The sequence below is a fragment of the Pithys albifrons genome, chromosome 1 (assembly GCF_047495875.1).
Source record: "Pithys albifrons albifrons isolate INPA30051 chromosome 1, PitAlb_v1, whole genome shotgun sequence".
Taxonomy (NCBI): Eukaryota; Metazoa; Chordata; class Aves; order Passeriformes; family Thamnophilidae; genus Pithys; species Pithys albifrons.
Window position 1 is genome coordinate 113,532,383 of NC_092458.1, and position 16,645 is coordinate 113,549,027.

The window sequence follows — 16,645 nt, forward strand, 5'->3', positions numbered from 1 at the left end:
GAGTTGATCCCCACCCAGAAGCATATATGCCCTAAGAACATTTAATCCAAGCTCCCCTAGCACTAGTCTGTTCCCCTTCCCTTCAGCTCTACTTTTCCCCCAAAGGAAAAGTGCCATACATGCACTTTTAAGGAATGCTCTATGTTGACATTAGAACTGGATTTTTCAGTTACTACTGTATACTTGCCAAAATCCCATTCATCACCATGATTCAAAGTAAAGCAGGAGTAGCCACTCTGCATCCGTTCCCATTCACTGTCTGTTTTTTGTTAACTGTTACAATCCCTGCAGGGTTTTTAGTGTTAGGAGGATAACTCCAAAGTGAAGCACAGTTCTTTGCATGGGCATATGAAAAAGCTCCAAGAACTAACAAAGGCAGACTTGAGACATGTGGTGATGAAACTTGGAACTGGTGGAAGAGGTGCTTCCTTTTTTCTCTAATTAGATGGTAATTTGCTTCTATAAGAAAGAATGAAAATTATGGATGTAGTCTTGGAAACAAACCCCAAATGTATAACTTTCTTCTGTCATTTCCCCAACAAATTTTCCTGCTTGCTGCAGGTTCTTTGGGGTAAGAAAATAACTCCAAAAATAAACTTGTGGGTATTTCCAAATTAAACTTTGCCCTGTCCTTTTCCCAGTTGGAGAGCTTAGAGAAAGGGAGTTGGCTATTGCCCAATGGTAAGGCTTAATACATCAAAGGCGGCTGTGTGTGCTCAAAATTGTGTGGAAAGCCTGGATTTCCCTTTCTGCATGTGTCCTTCCCCTCAGAACTGAAGAGAAGCCTGCAGTGTCATGCACCAGCAGTGTGTGTGTGGTGGCCTGCTTGCCTTGCTTCCCACCAACCTGCTCTTCAGTGTCGTCCTGCTGAAGGACACATGCTGGTGCCGAGCCTGGAGCAGTAGTTCATGCACTGTGACTTCTTGTAGTAGATTTAACTGCTCTCTTGGGGAAGTAGTCTCTGAGGTTGAAATACTGCTTTCACTGACCATGCCAGCTCTGCATGACATGTAGAGAGAAACCGAGTGTGCTGTGACCCCCTCCAGACTTACGGACTGTCCCCTCTCTGACGCTAACCTGGTGTGTGGTGGTGGAGCGATGCACTTACTCCCAGATAACCACTCTGCCTTGACCTGAGGTGGGCTGGGGCCCTGCGTGGCACCTGGAACCCCTGCATGGCCACGGTCTCCATTCATGCTCTGACTTTGGTGTTCTTTTTGTTTTGTTTTTTTCTTTCTGCCTTGGTGTGCTGGGATCGGATCCTGCTTACCTTCCTCTCCTTACAGAGACCCTGATATAGACGCCAGATTGGGAATGTAACAGGGCTGGGTCTTCTCTTCCAGTCCCACTAGACACCATGGTAACTAATCAAGTTGGTGGTTGCTGTTAATACCAATGTGTGTACACATTTCCTTTGCTGACTAACCAGCTGGCTCTCTACTAACATCACTGTGATTTGTGCTGGAGTCTGTTGGCAAAGGGATGATGCATTTCACTGGGTGCTTGGGTTTCATTGTCTCATGTCTTTCTGGGGTGGAGTTGCTGTTTATCCCAGATGGTGTCCCTCCATCTCTTCCAACAGTGAACTCTCCAGTGCATTGACTGAAGCACAGGAAATTCGCCCTTTCTGTTACAAAATAAAAGTAAATTCCCAGGAGGTGTTCCTCTGTCTCAGAGACCTGGGGTATTTCAAAACTTGCAGGGATCTAAGGACATCACTTGCTTAAACCTGAATGATTAACATTTAGATAGTGAAGATCTGAGGAATGTTGTGATTAAAACAATGAATGGTACATAATTTTAGTAACAGGAGGACTATGTTGTCTCTGAGACAGTAGAAACCCCTTCCATGATGGCTGGGGCAGTATTTTTTTTTAAATTCTTACTGCTGCATATATGAGGAGCTGTCTGCTATGGTTACACTTATCAAAGGGTGGAAAATTCTTCCCCTGTGAGGAGGTGGTCTGCTTAATGTCACTGTCCTCATTTGTTTGTTTCTGTAGTTGCTTTATAGACTGTCTGTCTACAAAGATGGAGGGAAAAGGAAGGCCAGTGGTCAGAGGGTTTTGGTAGCAAAGGTAACTCCTGTGTCTGCTACCAAGGAGGTGGATGATTTACTTTCCTGGGTGCTTTGGTATGAAGAGGTAGACCTAGCACTGAGAGACCCATTACTGCATTGCCCAGAAGATACTGACTTCAAGGGCATTTGCTCCTGCACTTAGATGTGTGATACTCCTTTCTCTGTCACAGGCTTTTATTCCAGTCCTGCTTTAAGCAGATGGAAAGAAGCAATCAGAGTGAAAAGTGGCAGCCTTCTTTTAGGGGTGTTGGTTCTCACCCCAAGGCAGTTCTTTTGTTTGAAAAATAAGATTTGCTTGATTATTCAAGTAGCTGTATGAGGGCACACAGCTTAAATGCCACATGGGACTCGAGCTAATTGCTCCAGAGACCAGTGTCTGCTGTGAGTGGGCAAAATTATTTTGGGATCATAGTCTAGCCAAAAGCAAGGGAGCTCATGTGGAGTTTGGTAGGAAGTACCTTGTTGATAGGGAGAGCTGGTGGCTCTTAACAAATGTTGGCTGAAATTGCAGCACTGGTATAACACTTGACTCAGTAACTGGGACTGTTTAACTTCTAGTTAAAAGATAATTGCTATTTACCACTGTTATTTGAGTCTGAAGCCTCAGAGAGGAAAACATAAGGTTTGGGTTGAATAGGAATAGCTAAGGAACAGGGATTTTGGAGGAGCTGCTGTCCAATGTTCATACCAATTTCTTACCAATGGAGGAATGTTAGAGAAATATCTCGGGAGAGATGGAGAACTATATGTGTTTATTTTAGAATCCATTATGTTCATTTTTACTTTGGCATAATCTGCCACTTTCATCTCGCCATCACTCGTCTTTTTGTTTTTTGTTCTTTTTTTTTTGTTTGTTTGTTTGTTCTGTTTCTCTGTGTGCCTCTTGAACATTGTGGTGCAAACTCTGCTCTGCCACCTCGTCAGCTGCAGTACCTCTGAGAGCTTGATGTCTCCGGTTAAGCAGGCCCCGCCGAAGGCGCCCTCCGACACAGAGGGCCTGGTAAACAGCGTGCCCGCCAGATCACACCAGGTAAACTGCTTCCTGCTGCCTCCCGGAGCAGGATCCTCCCAGATGGTATGGAAAACATCAAGGCAGGGTGGGATACCTGTGTTAGGTGCTGTTAAGGTGCTGGGGGGGAGGGAAGAGTGTGTGCTCCGAACAAGGGGTGGACAGTGAGCTGGGAGTGGTGGACTGTGAAGGTCAATAAAAGCTACAACGATCCCAGCTATGAGGACGAAACTGGAATGGTTTATTGAACACTTGATCACAATTTAAGGTTTCAGGGAGACATATGCTATAGGGAGGAAGGGTTATGGTAATCCAAAGAGAGCTTATTTTAATTTGGGAGTTACACAATTCTAGCTTAGGGAAGATAGCAAGGCATTACAACATGTCTGATAACTGAGTTCTGTCTTATCTCGAGGCAGGAGACAGCTTATTATACACAAGCAGAGCAAACACAGACTTCTGTCTTTGGTGATGGAATTTTCTTCATCTCTAAATTTCTAGAATCCTTCTGTAGAAGGCTTAGTGCAACTGAAAGAACAGCATCTTGCTTGTCTTGGTTTGAGCTGGCAAAACACCAACTGTCCAAGACAGAGAAAAGGTTCTCTCCCCTTCCTAACCAGACAAAAGAAAAAGAAGGAGAGGGAAAAAACCCCAACCAACCTCCAAACTAGGTTTATGCTTAAACTAACTATATATATTTATACAGAAAAGAGAAAATGAAGAGAAAATTACAATATAACACACACACAAGTTAGGTATAACAACAGTTTTTACCTCCCACCGAAACCAGATTCTATTGCTCTTGATCCATAAGCACCCCAAAAAAGACACCCAGCAAAAAACAAAGTATAAGAACAAAATGTTTCTACGTCCCTGAATTCAAACAAAATGCAAGTAGTGGCATCAAGAGCAGCAGGGCCTACTCCAACAAGACAGGAGCTGCACCACATCCAGCTTGTACTTCAGCCATGATAGAACTGACCTAACACCTCCCACTGCTGCATCATATCTTAGGTTTGTGTCATCTGGTATGAAATATTTCCTTGGTTACCCAGTCAGGTGAGAGCTGTCTCTTCCAATCCATGTAGATTCCCTCAGCCTGCTAATTTGAAGCCTAGCTAAAACCACTACATTGCTATTCCATGAAGTGGAGTTCTATGCCCTTTTCATACTAAATTATGAAAAACAAAATAGGGGCCAGTTCTGCACACGCTGTGCCACACCTAAAAAAAATCCACTGTGCAGGCTGGAAGGGCACACCCACGTGGGGAGAGCCCTTCCCAAGTCTTCGTTCATGAAGTCTGGCCATACATACATAAAAAAGTAGATCATAGAATCAGCTGGGCTGGAAGAGACCTCTGAGATCATCAAGTCCAACCCTTGATCCAACCCCACTTTGGTCACCAGATCACAGCACTCAGTGCCACATCCATTCTCACCTTAAAAACCTGATGTGGTCTTGTGTGTCAACATACGCAGGTGGTGGTGAAATGCAGGGCTAGCAAAGGTCAGGAGTAGGCAGTGAGTAGCTGTTCAGTGCAGAGACAGCATTGTCTACCAGACATGTTATCACCCCATAAAGCTGCCTAATCTTGTAGGTTGCAATGGGAAGGAATTCCAGTTACTCTCTCATGCTCTGTGGCATGTACGTCCTTCACAAGGAAGTGGTGCAGACGCTGATCAGCGATGAGCACTTTAGGGATGACTCGTGCTGTGGGGAGCTCTCTCCTGCAGAGCCTCCCAACTTGTGTGGGCTTGAAAGGGCCACCCTTCGTGCTTCCTGTTGTTGGCAAAGTCCTGCTGACTTCGAAGGAAAAAACTGTCTCTTAGCCAGACTTGACATCCCATGGGAAATTAGTCAGAGGGGAGAGGGAATGAGTCAGACAGGGATTCCATGCCATGTATGATTACCTGTTAAAAGTGTACAAGATTTCCTTCTTTGGAAGCTGTTTCTTTACCTCTTGACTTGTGTATTCCCAGCAATTTTCCTGTGAGGGTACAGATCCTGAATGAATTTAAGCTCAAAATGAACTTTTTATTGATTAGCCACCTTTTTAGAAAGTGGCTGCAGAGTAGTGTGAGAACTGATGTGTTTCTAAGTCAGAGTTAATACCTATGTTCCTAATTTCTCCTGACAAAATAGTGGAGATGTGTGTTAATGTGTTAACACTACAGGAAAAAAACTAAACGTGCTAACAGCGAGCTGGATAAAGTCCAAGTCCCTGCTCTGTTGGACTTCCAATTTGGGTTTGAAATGCATTTTATTCTGGGCCATGCAGTATTTCCAGAGTTTTAGCACATAGGCCCACAAAGCTGCCCTCTGACTTCAGACATGAGTTATTCTCTGAATACAGAGGCCACATACTTAGGTTATAAAATTTAAAGATCAGATTTTCCCTGGAATGAGTGTAGTAGCAGCAGCCTGTCAGGCCTGGACAAAGCTTGTCTTTTCTAGTTCATGAAGAAGCTTCTAGAATGGGTGAATGACACAGGTGATTCCCACCATTCCCCCTTAAAAAAAAAAGTAAAAAAAGGGTTTTGTGGGATTTATGTTGCAGTAGGTGTTGGAGTTGATGTCCCTGGGTCAAAACACCAAGGTATTGTATCTGATTCCTGTCATACTATGAAGCAGCACATGCAAGTACCCTGAGAGCTACAGGGATTAAGAGTTTTGCTGTTCAGCACTTACATCTTGAAAGAAAAAAGACTGTGATGTTTTGGTGTGAAAACTTGCAGTGTGCTCACCTTCCCATGTCCCCAGTGTTCTGAGTCTCAGTGTACTGGGAGGACATGTCAGAGCACATCTAAAGTATGCAAAGGTAACTCAGGCTCAGCGTGCTTTTGCCTTTCTGTAATTACTCTGGTCTGCTTGTTCCTTGGCAGAGCCCTCCAGAATCTTCCTGCAGGTAAGTTCCTAAAGGAAAACCCAAAGTGTGAGCACTCCTGATCTCACAGTACTGCAAATGGCTTTTGTTTTGTTCAGAGTTTTAGGTTTTTAAAGGGAAAAAGAGTTTTGTCTGGATTTTCTTTTCTTGGCAAACATTTCTAGCAGCAAGTGGTTCCTCTACTTTCTGTTAAACATTTGCCCCATCTTGCAGCACGGGTGAACAGAACAAGTAAACATATTTACTTTTCTGCAGAAAGATCCACAACGAAATCAGGGTAGATCATCAGATTTGGAACAGAATGTTTAAATCAGTGAGAAAACTAAAATTCAGTTACATTTCTATATTTCATTTATATTTTTAACTTCTAGCCGTTATTTTATTGGTTGGGATTTTTTAAGGGTCGTATCAGCATGCAAATTACATATTTGAAATCTAGCAAATTACATATTTGAAATCTGGCATCACATATAAGTAAAACCTGGTATTTTTTTGTAATCAGAAAGTTGTAGAATTCAAGCTTTTGAGGTATTGTGTAGGTGAAATGCAGCTATTCAGATTCCTGGCAGTTCCCAGCAGCTGTTGCAGACTCCTTGCTGATTCAGGCCCACTCTTGTCTCCTGGAATGCCTGGAGGTTGTAGACCAGTGGTTCCCACAGTCAGTGCTGTGGCCAAACAGCCTGTGGTCTTCCTTGGAGCCTTTTACTCGGTAGGATGTGTGGAAAGTGACTGAATTGCAAGTTAAAAATGGTGACAGAGGTGTCCACTCTTTAAGAGTGGCATTTAAAATAATTAAGTTTGTTCTTTTTTTATTTATCAGTTTAAAGATCAGTGATGGAGTATTTGTCTGCATCACTTCTCAGTTGAAAGCACTCTGAGTCTGCACTCCCTTTGTGTTTCGAGTGCAAGGTGTGGACCTTGCTTTCAGGAGTGCCTCAGAGTGCTGAAAGGATGCAAATCTGATTCTGTGAGTGTTCAGCTGCTTCAATCAGCTCCACTTGTTCCTTCTCCTCAGAGGTGTTCTGCCCTGTCTGATTTGTATGTTGTGTTTCCTGTCCGTGCCATCACTGTAGTGACCCCTGTTCCACCATGACTGTTACTTGAATGTGTAAGAGGCACATTCCCAGTGAAGGCCAGAAGTACATGTATTTCCCACATGGATGCCCCTGTTCAGCAATCTGGTCTGCAGCACTCAGACTGGAAGGCAGATCTGTGCTGCCCCAGGATATGCCAAGGCCAAGGTGTCTGTCATTGCTAGCCGAGATCATCTAGTCCAACCCTTGGTCCAACTCCAGTCCCTTTACCAGATTATGGCACTCAGTGCCACGGCCAATCTCAGGTTAAAAACCTCCAGGGATGGGGAATCCACCCCCTCTCTGGGCAGCCCATTCCAATGCCTCAGCACTCTCTCTGCAAAGAATTTTTTTCTGCTCTCCAACTTCAATTTCCCCTGGCAGAGCTTGAGCCCATCGTGCCCCCTTGTCCTATTGCTGAGTGCCTGGGAGAAGAGACCAACCCCCACCTGGCCGGAACTTCCCTTCAGGGAGTTCCAGACAGTGCTGAGGTCACCCCTGAGCCTCCTCTTCTCCAGGCTAAACACCCCCAGCTCCCTCAGCCTCTCCCCACAGCACTTGTGCTCCAGTCCCTTCTCCAGCCTCGTTGCTCTTCTCTGGCCCCGCTCCAGCTCCTCAATCTCTTTCCTCAACTGAGGGGCCCAGAACTGAACACAACACTCAAGGTGTGGCCTTCCCAAGGCAGAGTCCAGGGGAAGAGTCACTGCCCTGGGCCTGCTGGCCACGCTAGTTTGGATCCAGGCCAGGATCCCATTGGCCTTCTTGGCCACCTGGGCACACTGTTGGCTCCTGTTGAGCTTCCTGTCCCTCAGTCCCCCCAGGTCCCTTTCTGCCTGGCTGCTCTCCAGCCACTCTGTCCATTTCTGGGCAGGCTGAAGGACCACTGATCCTATAGTGTAACTTCCCTTCAGGCATTTCTGATGCACAGTGCAGAGCTCCTGAGCAGGAAGGTCTGTTGCTGTAGAATTGGGGAGCACTAAAGCTGCATTAACATCTGCCACAGAAGTGCAGATCTCTGGCTTTGCTCTTCCTGGTTTAAGATAGATCTGAGCAGGCTGTGTTCGAGCTCTGTTCCAGGCTTTGAGCTGGTTCTCACGACCCTGAGAAGGAGCAGTTCTTACTGCCAGGAATCTTGATTTAAATTTCAGATAGCTTTCCTGGAGCTGGAATCTGTGGTAGTTGGAACATCTTTTAGCATCTAAAAAAACTGAAAATACTGTAGACTCCTGTTAGCCCATGGTGGTCCAACTTTGTAATACCTTTTTCTTGCTGTAACTTGTCAATTCATGATTCTGCTGACAAAAGCTTAGCAGGTTCTACTCCTACTAATCTTTTCCCTTCAGTTCTGAATGGAAAAATTGCAAGGCTTTGGGAAATGTTGGTTTTATGTAGCAGTGCTGGTCTGTCTTCCAGTTCTCAAGAGTCAGGATGAGGTGATTTGGGATTAGGTGAAAGTTCTGAATTGTTTAGACTTCTTTAAAAAATGGTCCTGAATTAGTTGATTATAGTCATCTAGAATAATCAATTGGCAGCAAATCAAACAGATGGTGCATTGTAATAAATCTTCGGTCCTCCTTTTCTCCGTTAGCCAATCTCCCATTTATTTATTTGGTTTGGATCAGGTGATCAGACCAGTCAGTCTCTCTGCCACCACCTAAGATGCTCCTTGTAACAGAATAACTATATTTAAGCTGGCATAAACCTAGAATAGTGACTCCTCAGGATCAGTGAGATCAGAATAGTGATAACTGATCCAGAGTGGAGTCCTGTGGGAGAAAATTGTCCCATCAAAATTACTTGAAGAAAACATGAAATGTCGTAATGAATACTTTATGCAGTTATAGATTTATTACTTTTATGTTGGACTGATAGAAAGTGCTCTGGAGCTGAATTTGTCATACTCTTGACCTCTGGGCTGAGGCAGATGAGACTTCCAAAATTGCTTGCAAATAAACTTCAGGGTTACTTTGCCTTGAAGTTTATGTAGACATTGCACTCTAACTGGAATTAGTAGTAAGGTTGGAGACCAGAACAACATGAAAGCAAATAGCAGAAAAAGAGGCTACAGTGAGATTTAAAATCCAGGATTTTCTAAGACATCAGTGTTCTTTTTTTTTTTAATTTATTTTCTCAGTCTGTTGTTCATATTCAGTACTTTATATCTACTCCCAAGTTTTCCCCCTTCTGTCTGTCTTCTTGCTCTCCCCTTTTATCCCTTTGGAAATACCTTACCCAGAAGGAAGAAAATGTGGATTTAAATTACTTCTGAAAGAGAACAAGGTATTTATTGAATGTGTGTTGGGGGGGGGGGGAAACAGCTGTGCAGGAAAGTACTTATGGCCCTTCAAGGGCTTAATTTTCTGTACAGAAGGTCTTTTTTCATCTCTGTCTCCTATTTGCTTTGGAAGATAGATGAGTTTCTGGATCAGTTCTGTAATGTTTCCTAATTTGACAGGATTCCAGAAGCATTGGCAAGAATGGAGTAGGAGAAGTGCCTGTGAAGGCTCCTTCCTCCTGGGACAAAAGAGAAGCCCAAAAAGTTAAATGGATGAAATGTTTCGAAGGAAAAACTGCTAAAAAAGCCACAACCAAACTCAAAGCTCTCTTTGTAATTTCCCCCACTCACCCCCAGACAGGACAGTCGCTTTCCCTCCTGCCTGGGGGTGTGGTCTGTGCTGAGGTCACCTGGTGAGTGGTCACAGCTTGTGCCTTGTGCTCGGTGCTTGTGTCCCTGGGGGGTGCAGTGTGGGAGCTGCAGGTCAGACCTGGCCAGAGAGGTCCCACCTTGTCCTCTTGGGCACCTGTTCCATGGAGGCTGCAGTCCTGTCTCCAGCCTGTCTCCAGAGGCCGCAGTTTCTGTGGGCTGTGTTCAGGAGTGTGTTTTAGGAAGGCATAGGAGCGTTGGGATGCTCAGCTGGAGGGCAGGGCTGTGGTGCCCTCCAGTGCACCCCAGCAAAGGTAACCAGGGTGTGTGGCTGTGTGTTCAGGAGGGTGTTTAGGAAGGCACAGGAGCGTTTGGATGCTCAGCTGGAGGGCAGTGCTGTCCTGTCCTCCAGGGCACCCCAGCAGAGGTAACCATGGTGTGTGGCCGTGCCTGCCCAGAGTGTGTGTGGGGCTGTGCAGGGCCTGGGCTGGCTCGGAGTCAGGTAAGAATTCTGCATTGCTGCACCATTGCTGGCTCACTGCTGTGTGAGTCTCGGTCACAGCACTTGTTTGGGCAGTGACTCGTGTCACAGGGTGGCTGCAGGTTTGTTCCCTCCCTCATTATCCAAGCCATCCTGCTGTGCTGGAATGTGCAGGACCTGAGTGGCAGCAGGGGAAGTACACTCTGCTGTCCGCTGGTAAATGTATAGTTCAGTTCCTCTTGAACAATAATAATCCTGGTGTCCATCTGACTAAGCCACTCCATCACACGTAAGAACTGCTGCTTTTCAGAGCAAACCCCTCTAGATTTCGCTTTTTGTGGGAAGCAGGCAGCCGCTGCAGTCCTGGAGGGAGGAGAGGGCGCTGTTTGGCATTGCTCCCGAGAGGAGAAAGGTGGCAGACTGGAGCTCATTCCTGGGCGAGGGTTCATTCCACGCTTCCAAGTGCCGTTCGCAGTCATTAGCGCTCTGTGGTCTCGCTTTAGCTTTCATCTTGCTGCAGATGGGCCTGCCCCGAGTCTGAAGTGCTGATTGTGCCTCTGTTGTGTCCGCAGGGCCCAGTCATTTACGCGCAGTTAGATCACTCCGGGGGACAGCACAGCGACAAGATCAACAAGTCAGAGTCCGTGGTCTACGCCGACATTCGGAAGAACTGAGACGAGACCCTAAGCTGTCCAAAGGAGAACACGCACTCAGACTGGAATTGCTTGAACTAGATTTGACCCAGAGAACTCACATGTGGCCTTTGATGCCTAGGCTAGGACCAATGCATGTGCATACAGAGGGAGAGATATATATGTATTGTGTGTAAATAGTCTATTTAATCGTACAGAAGTGAGACCAATGTTGCATGTTGAACTGCGGTAAGACTTTTGCTTATAAATTGCCAATACTCTTTTTTTGTATCTTGTGTGACGAGAGAGAAAGTGAAAACTCACATCACAATTTTAAAATATTTTATCTTGATTATTAATGGAGAAACTGGAACACGCCTGAAGATTCTAGATTAACCTGGAGATTCTGTTTGGCTTATGAGGCCTAATTTCTTCTGTTGAGATGAATATGAAGAAGCCAACTTCTCTATATCCACTGAGTTCTTTATGCATACAGGGTATTTACCTTTCCTTGATCAGATTCTCAGTAAAAGCTGCCTTCTCATGTGAGCTAGACCCTCTCACTTGGTCTTGTAAGCCAAATTGTGACTCCTAGCTGTCAGAAATGTATGTCTTAGCAGTGTAAGTGAAGGAAATCTTTAGGCCTACCTGACCTGTGTAACACAGGTCACAGAACTGTTTACTTCTCTATGAGCCCAGCTATTCAAGCTTAGTCCTTTAAGGTGCAGGGATAGTGTTGATCTGATGAATTTTGTGAAATGGTGTGGATGAATTTTGTGAACACTAAGGAACTAGTGAATTAAAGGCATAGGAAGCTGTAGCTGTAGGTGGTTACCTCAGACTCTGTTGAACCTTTCAGTGAAAATGTTTCTCCCTCGAAGCTGTGTCATTTCATGTAAATGTGAAAAAGGCCTCCAAGGGATCTGGAAGCTGTACTACACCCTTACCTCTCTCCCATGGCTCCATTATACCACTGCCACCTCCTTAGAGGTGCTTTATCTGCTCTTAGAAGCCTGTAGTGGAGGCTGAATGACCTCTGCAGGAGATCTAGGGCTGAGTTTTTTTGATGTGTTTTTTTTTGTGTAACCTATATTTGCACAGAGGATGCAGAAGGGCAGTTTATTTTCTTCATCTCTACAAGTCTACTGCTTGAGTGTTGTTTCCCAGCTTCTCCTTTCTAGGTGAAACTCCTCCTGGATTGGTAAGGATCTCTGCTGATGAGGATCTTTCTTCCACTGACCCTCTGTATCCTGAAATCTGGTGCTCAGAACTAGAAGGGGCATTTCAGCAGAGATCTTCTCAGAGTAGCATTTACTAGAAGGATTTCTGTTTTGTTCATCCTGATGTGGTGTCGTTTGGCTTTTTTTTTGTGGCAGCAAATAGTTTTCAGGTTGGTCTTTCATAATGCCTTGTCTCTGATTCTGACCCATTTCCTAGTTCTGTCTGTTCCACAGAATCAGGTTGGAAGGGACCTCTGGAGCTCATCTAGTCCTAGCCCTGCTCCTCATCCAGGGGCAGCCAGAGCAGGGTGCCCAGCACTGTGCCCTGGTTTGGGCATCTCCACAGGTGGAATCTGTTCCAAACAAACTCAAGCTTACATTCCACAGTAACACTGAGTAAATGAAAAACAGTTGCAGGCCCATGGAAGAACCTTTCAGAACCACATAAGGTAATCCTTTAATTGTGACAGCGGAACTTTAACAACTATTTTGTGTACAGTGTTTCAGGTGTTTTTCCCAACACTATATTCTTTCATCAGGGTCAGACTTCACAGGTTTCCTGACAGCACCTCCCTTTATTAAAAGCTAACAGCTTCATTTTTGTATACATGCACTAGCTAGATTTTAGGATGATGTCCTCAAAGCCAGAACCAGCTGCTTAAAACAGGCTCTAAAGGAAACCAAGGATTAATTTATTCTGCTAGATGTCAGTTCCTAATCCTGCAATATCTGAATTTGTGTAACCCTTCTTCCAGGACTTGGCTGGTGTCAAAGAAAGGATGTGTTTCAGTTTTAAAGGAAGTTTTTAGGGTATCAGTATTCAGGTGTTTTACAAATCTCATAGGGAACTGAGACACTGCACTGTGGCTCACTGACCTAACCATTGCAGCTCTGTACATTATTTAACATTTTATTTTTTGGCAATAATATGTACAAGATGAAAAATGAACAAATTTCTTCTCCACAGAAGACCTTTAAATATCATCTTCTACTTCGTGGATTGCACAGGGTGTTTTAGCAAGATTGCACATGATGGGCTGTGATGGTTGTACCCAGTGCTGGAAGGTGGTGGAGTGGGACCCTCTCATGCCAGACACCCTCAGGGGCAGCTTGTCAACTCAAACTTCCATCTGTTGATACAATCCAGTATCTGATGTGTGCCAGAGCACTCCTCTTGGTTGCTGCAGTGCTTACATTGGTGACTGTAGCCAGGAAATTCTTTACTCAGAAGGTGGGCAGGCCATGGCACAGGTTGGGCAGAGCAGCTGTGGCTGCCCCATCCCTGGAAGTGTCCAAGGCAAGGCTGGATGGGGATCTGAGCAACCTGATCTAGTGGGAGGTGTCCCTGCCCATGACAGGGGAGTTGGAACTGGATGATCTTTAAGGTCCCTTCCAACCCAACCCATTCTGTGATTCTGTGTGATCTCCTCTAGTGCTGGATTCTGCCCCTGGGGTGGGCAGCCCTGGGTGTACGGACAGACTGGGGAATGAGGTGCTGGAAAGCAGTGCCGGGCAAGGGACTGTGGGTCCTGGTTGGTGGCCAGTTGGCCATGAGGCAGCAGTGGCCTTGAGCCAGGAGGGACATCCCTGTCTGGGGGCATCAGGCACAGCATCACTGGCCGGAGGGAGGGGATTGTCCTGCTCTGGAGCAGCCTCACCTGCAATATTGGGGTGGTTTGGGGCACCAAAATATAAGAGATAATGAGGCAATAGAGTGTCCAAAGGAGGGCAGCGAGGATGGGGAAGGGCCTGGAGGGGCAGCGTGTGAGGAGCACTGAGGGCACTTGGTGTGTTCATCCTGGAGGATAAGAGACTGAGGGGAGACCTCATTGCAGTTGGAACTTCTTTGTAAAGGGAAGAGGAGGGGCAGGCACTGATCTCTTCACTCTTGTGACCAGTGACAGGACTTGAAGAAAGGCCATGAAGCTGAGTTAGGGAGGTTTAGGTTGGATATCAGGAAAAAGTTCTTCACCCAGAGGGTGGTGGGCACCGAGCAGGCTCCCCAGGGCAGTGGGCACAGCACCAAGTCTGACAGGGTTCAAGAAGCATTTGGACAATGCTCTCAGGCACATGGTGTGACTCGGGGTGTCCTGCATAGGGGCCAGGAGCTGGACTCGATGATCTTGATGGGTCCCCTCCAACTCAGCATATCCTGTGATTCCCTGATTGAGATCAGGATGAATCCTACTGTTGCTGTTTTCCTTACTTACAAGGCTGTTACTTCCCAACGTTTGTTTTACACTAAGTAATAAACTGACACTTTTGATGTGGTTGATGGAGAAACTTGATTTTGATCTGCCTACGTTCATCCCTGAGCATCACCCTCTTTCTCCTCAGTCATTTTTGAGTAAGGGGAAGAATTGTGATGAATGTAGGTGATCAAAAACTTGCTGCTATGAGAAGATGGGGCTGGCCTTGCCTCTGAAATCTGCTACTAATGTTTGTTTCTTTTCCTGCTGGGATATACTGGAGAATCTGAGCACAATTTTGGTTTGGTGCTAACTTCAGGAAAAACGCTAATTGGTGCTAACTTTAGGAGGCTTTGTGATCTGGTGCTAACTTTAGGAGACAGGCCGATGTGGCTGTGTGAACTGATGTGAGGAAACACCTCCTTGCATGGCTTTTGTCCGAGGAGGGTCCTTGCAAGGCTGCTCGAGTCCTCTTTATGTGGGCAGAATGAACTTTGAAATATTTTTAAAAAACGTTGAACATCTTTTTAGGAAGAGACAAGTCTCTTCCCCCAGGAATGGCAGAAATCAGTCTGAATCCCTCTCCAGCGAGTAGGGCTGTTGAATTTTCTTTTTGTCATGGAAAAGTGAACAATGTAGCTATTAAGTAACATACTGAGGTCAAAAGAACTTCAGGCTTTGTGAGACAAGCTTGTCAACTTTCCCTCAGGTTATCTTGGCTTGTTTAATGATGCGATAACCTGTGCCGATGAAAGGGAATTGGCTTACTTAGTAAAGCTGCAGGAGACAGAGAACTTCTACTTCCTTGATGGGTAGAGCAAGCAGAGATAAAAGTCAAACAAGGTCAACATATCCTGATATTATGGTGACCAGAAGTTTAACTCTGTTTGCTCTGCTGCTGTACTCTTAATTCTCCGATGCTGTTCCGTGCAGGTGAAAAAAACAGCTTGAACTTCGGGGACCAGGGAGGGCACTGCCCTTGCCCTGCTGTAGTGCTGCTGCCAGCTCTTTTTAGGACCTTTATTTTAGAAAGAGGTGCTGCCTGCCAAGCTTGCAGCAGCCCAGCAGAGGAGTGGGCATCTCTCTTGAGGCAGAAGCCTCAATGAATAAAACAGTTATGGGGGTCATTGCTATTTGATAGTGCACCTGGGGAAGGTCTGTGTGATGGAAAAGACTTGCACTGAATTCTTTTATTCATCATGCAAACAAAACTGGGGTCAATCTGAAATCTTCCTTATTTTTGATTACCATAAATGAATTTCAAGAGACAAATTGCAAATCATTATAAAGTACCAATCTGAGTAATTTGGTAGCTGTACTCAGTACATCAGATTTCCACTGCCCCTTCTGACTTTGGGGACGATGGTCACCACGTTCACAAAGTGGCATTAGGAGCTATTGCAGGGTGGCAAGTGCCTCACTGTAACTCATTGACTGATGTGTCATTTATAACCAGAGACCTGCAGGGTTTTGTTTTCTCTCAAAGCTTTAGTGATATTTCAGTTTATGACTAGAAGAGCTGTAATTAGGTTTTTAAAGTTTTTAAGCCTGTGAGAACTGTTTAGGTAACCATCTGTAACTGCAGTAAATGTGTACATGAAACTTAGGAGCTGCATTGCCTTAGAGTGGAAGTTAGGACTGATTGATTGGTAACCAGAACACCTTCATTCTGTCTTGAAATCATCTTGGAATTTTACATTACTAATGTGTCTGCCTAGGACCTCAAATGCTCTTACTGTATACCAGGTGATGGAAATATTTTCTCTTTAAAACCACCAAGTGGAGAAGGTCGACCAGACTTCTGGGCTGTGGCCACACCCCTGCAGTGCCAGTATTTAGGTGACATTTTTCCATGGGACACTACAAAATCATATTAACTATGCTCAGCAATTATACTCTTCTTGAGGCTTCTCTTTCCCTTCTCTTCACTGCCCTACAGCTAATAAGCCCTTTCATTTACAGGTATTTTTGCACTCTAAAATGTAAGTTCTATGCCTTGGAGATCAGTGTGCTGTGCAATGTTCTCTGTCTCCCTGCAATGCCAGCTGTTCTTACGTGGTAAATGTAACTGAAAACACACTACTTGGGTACTTCTCTTTTGTAAACCTCTGTCCTGGAGGTGTGCAAGGAAACAAACACCTGTAAGACAGGTGTATAATCTGTGTGAGGGAGCTAGATATGCATTGCATGGCCTGATTACATGAAGAGCCAGTGTACCAACTGTTAGTGCTTTTGCTTTTACAAACTCATCTGGAAACAGTTATCTTGGATATTTTTTCTTGAATGGACTTTCATGTTTTGTATTGTAATCTTGTGAATATTTTAATACACTTTTTTTTTCCCATTACTGGTTTGCTGGATGAATCTTACCTGGTTGAGGATTGGGAAGGGAGTGGGACTGAATACAACCCCTCTCTCTGGCAGTGTCCTTC

The 16,645-nt window shown here is 45.2% G+C and overlaps 1 protein-coding gene across 3 annotated transcripts in view; it reads left to right on the forward strand.

Annotated features, from left to right (window-relative positions):
- Positions 1–16,560, forward strand: part of MPZL1 (myelin protein zero like 1) — a 44,620-nt gene extending 28,060 nt beyond the window's left edge. For 2 of the 3 annotated variants that reach the window (XM_071564055.1, XM_071564062.1), the window contains 2 exons: positions 3,005–3,110; positions 10,745–16,560. In XM_071564055.1, the coding sequence (XP_071420156.1) occupies positions 3,005–3,110; positions 10,745–10,846 (208 nt within the window). In that variant the 3' untranslated portion in view covers positions 10,847–16,560. Of the gene's footprint in view, positions 1–1,286; positions 1,361–3,004; positions 3,111–10,744 lie in introns of all 3 variants that reach the window. The other variant, XM_071564069.1, reaches the window with a different exon arrangement.
- Positions 16,561–16,645: the final 85 nt, after the last annotated feature.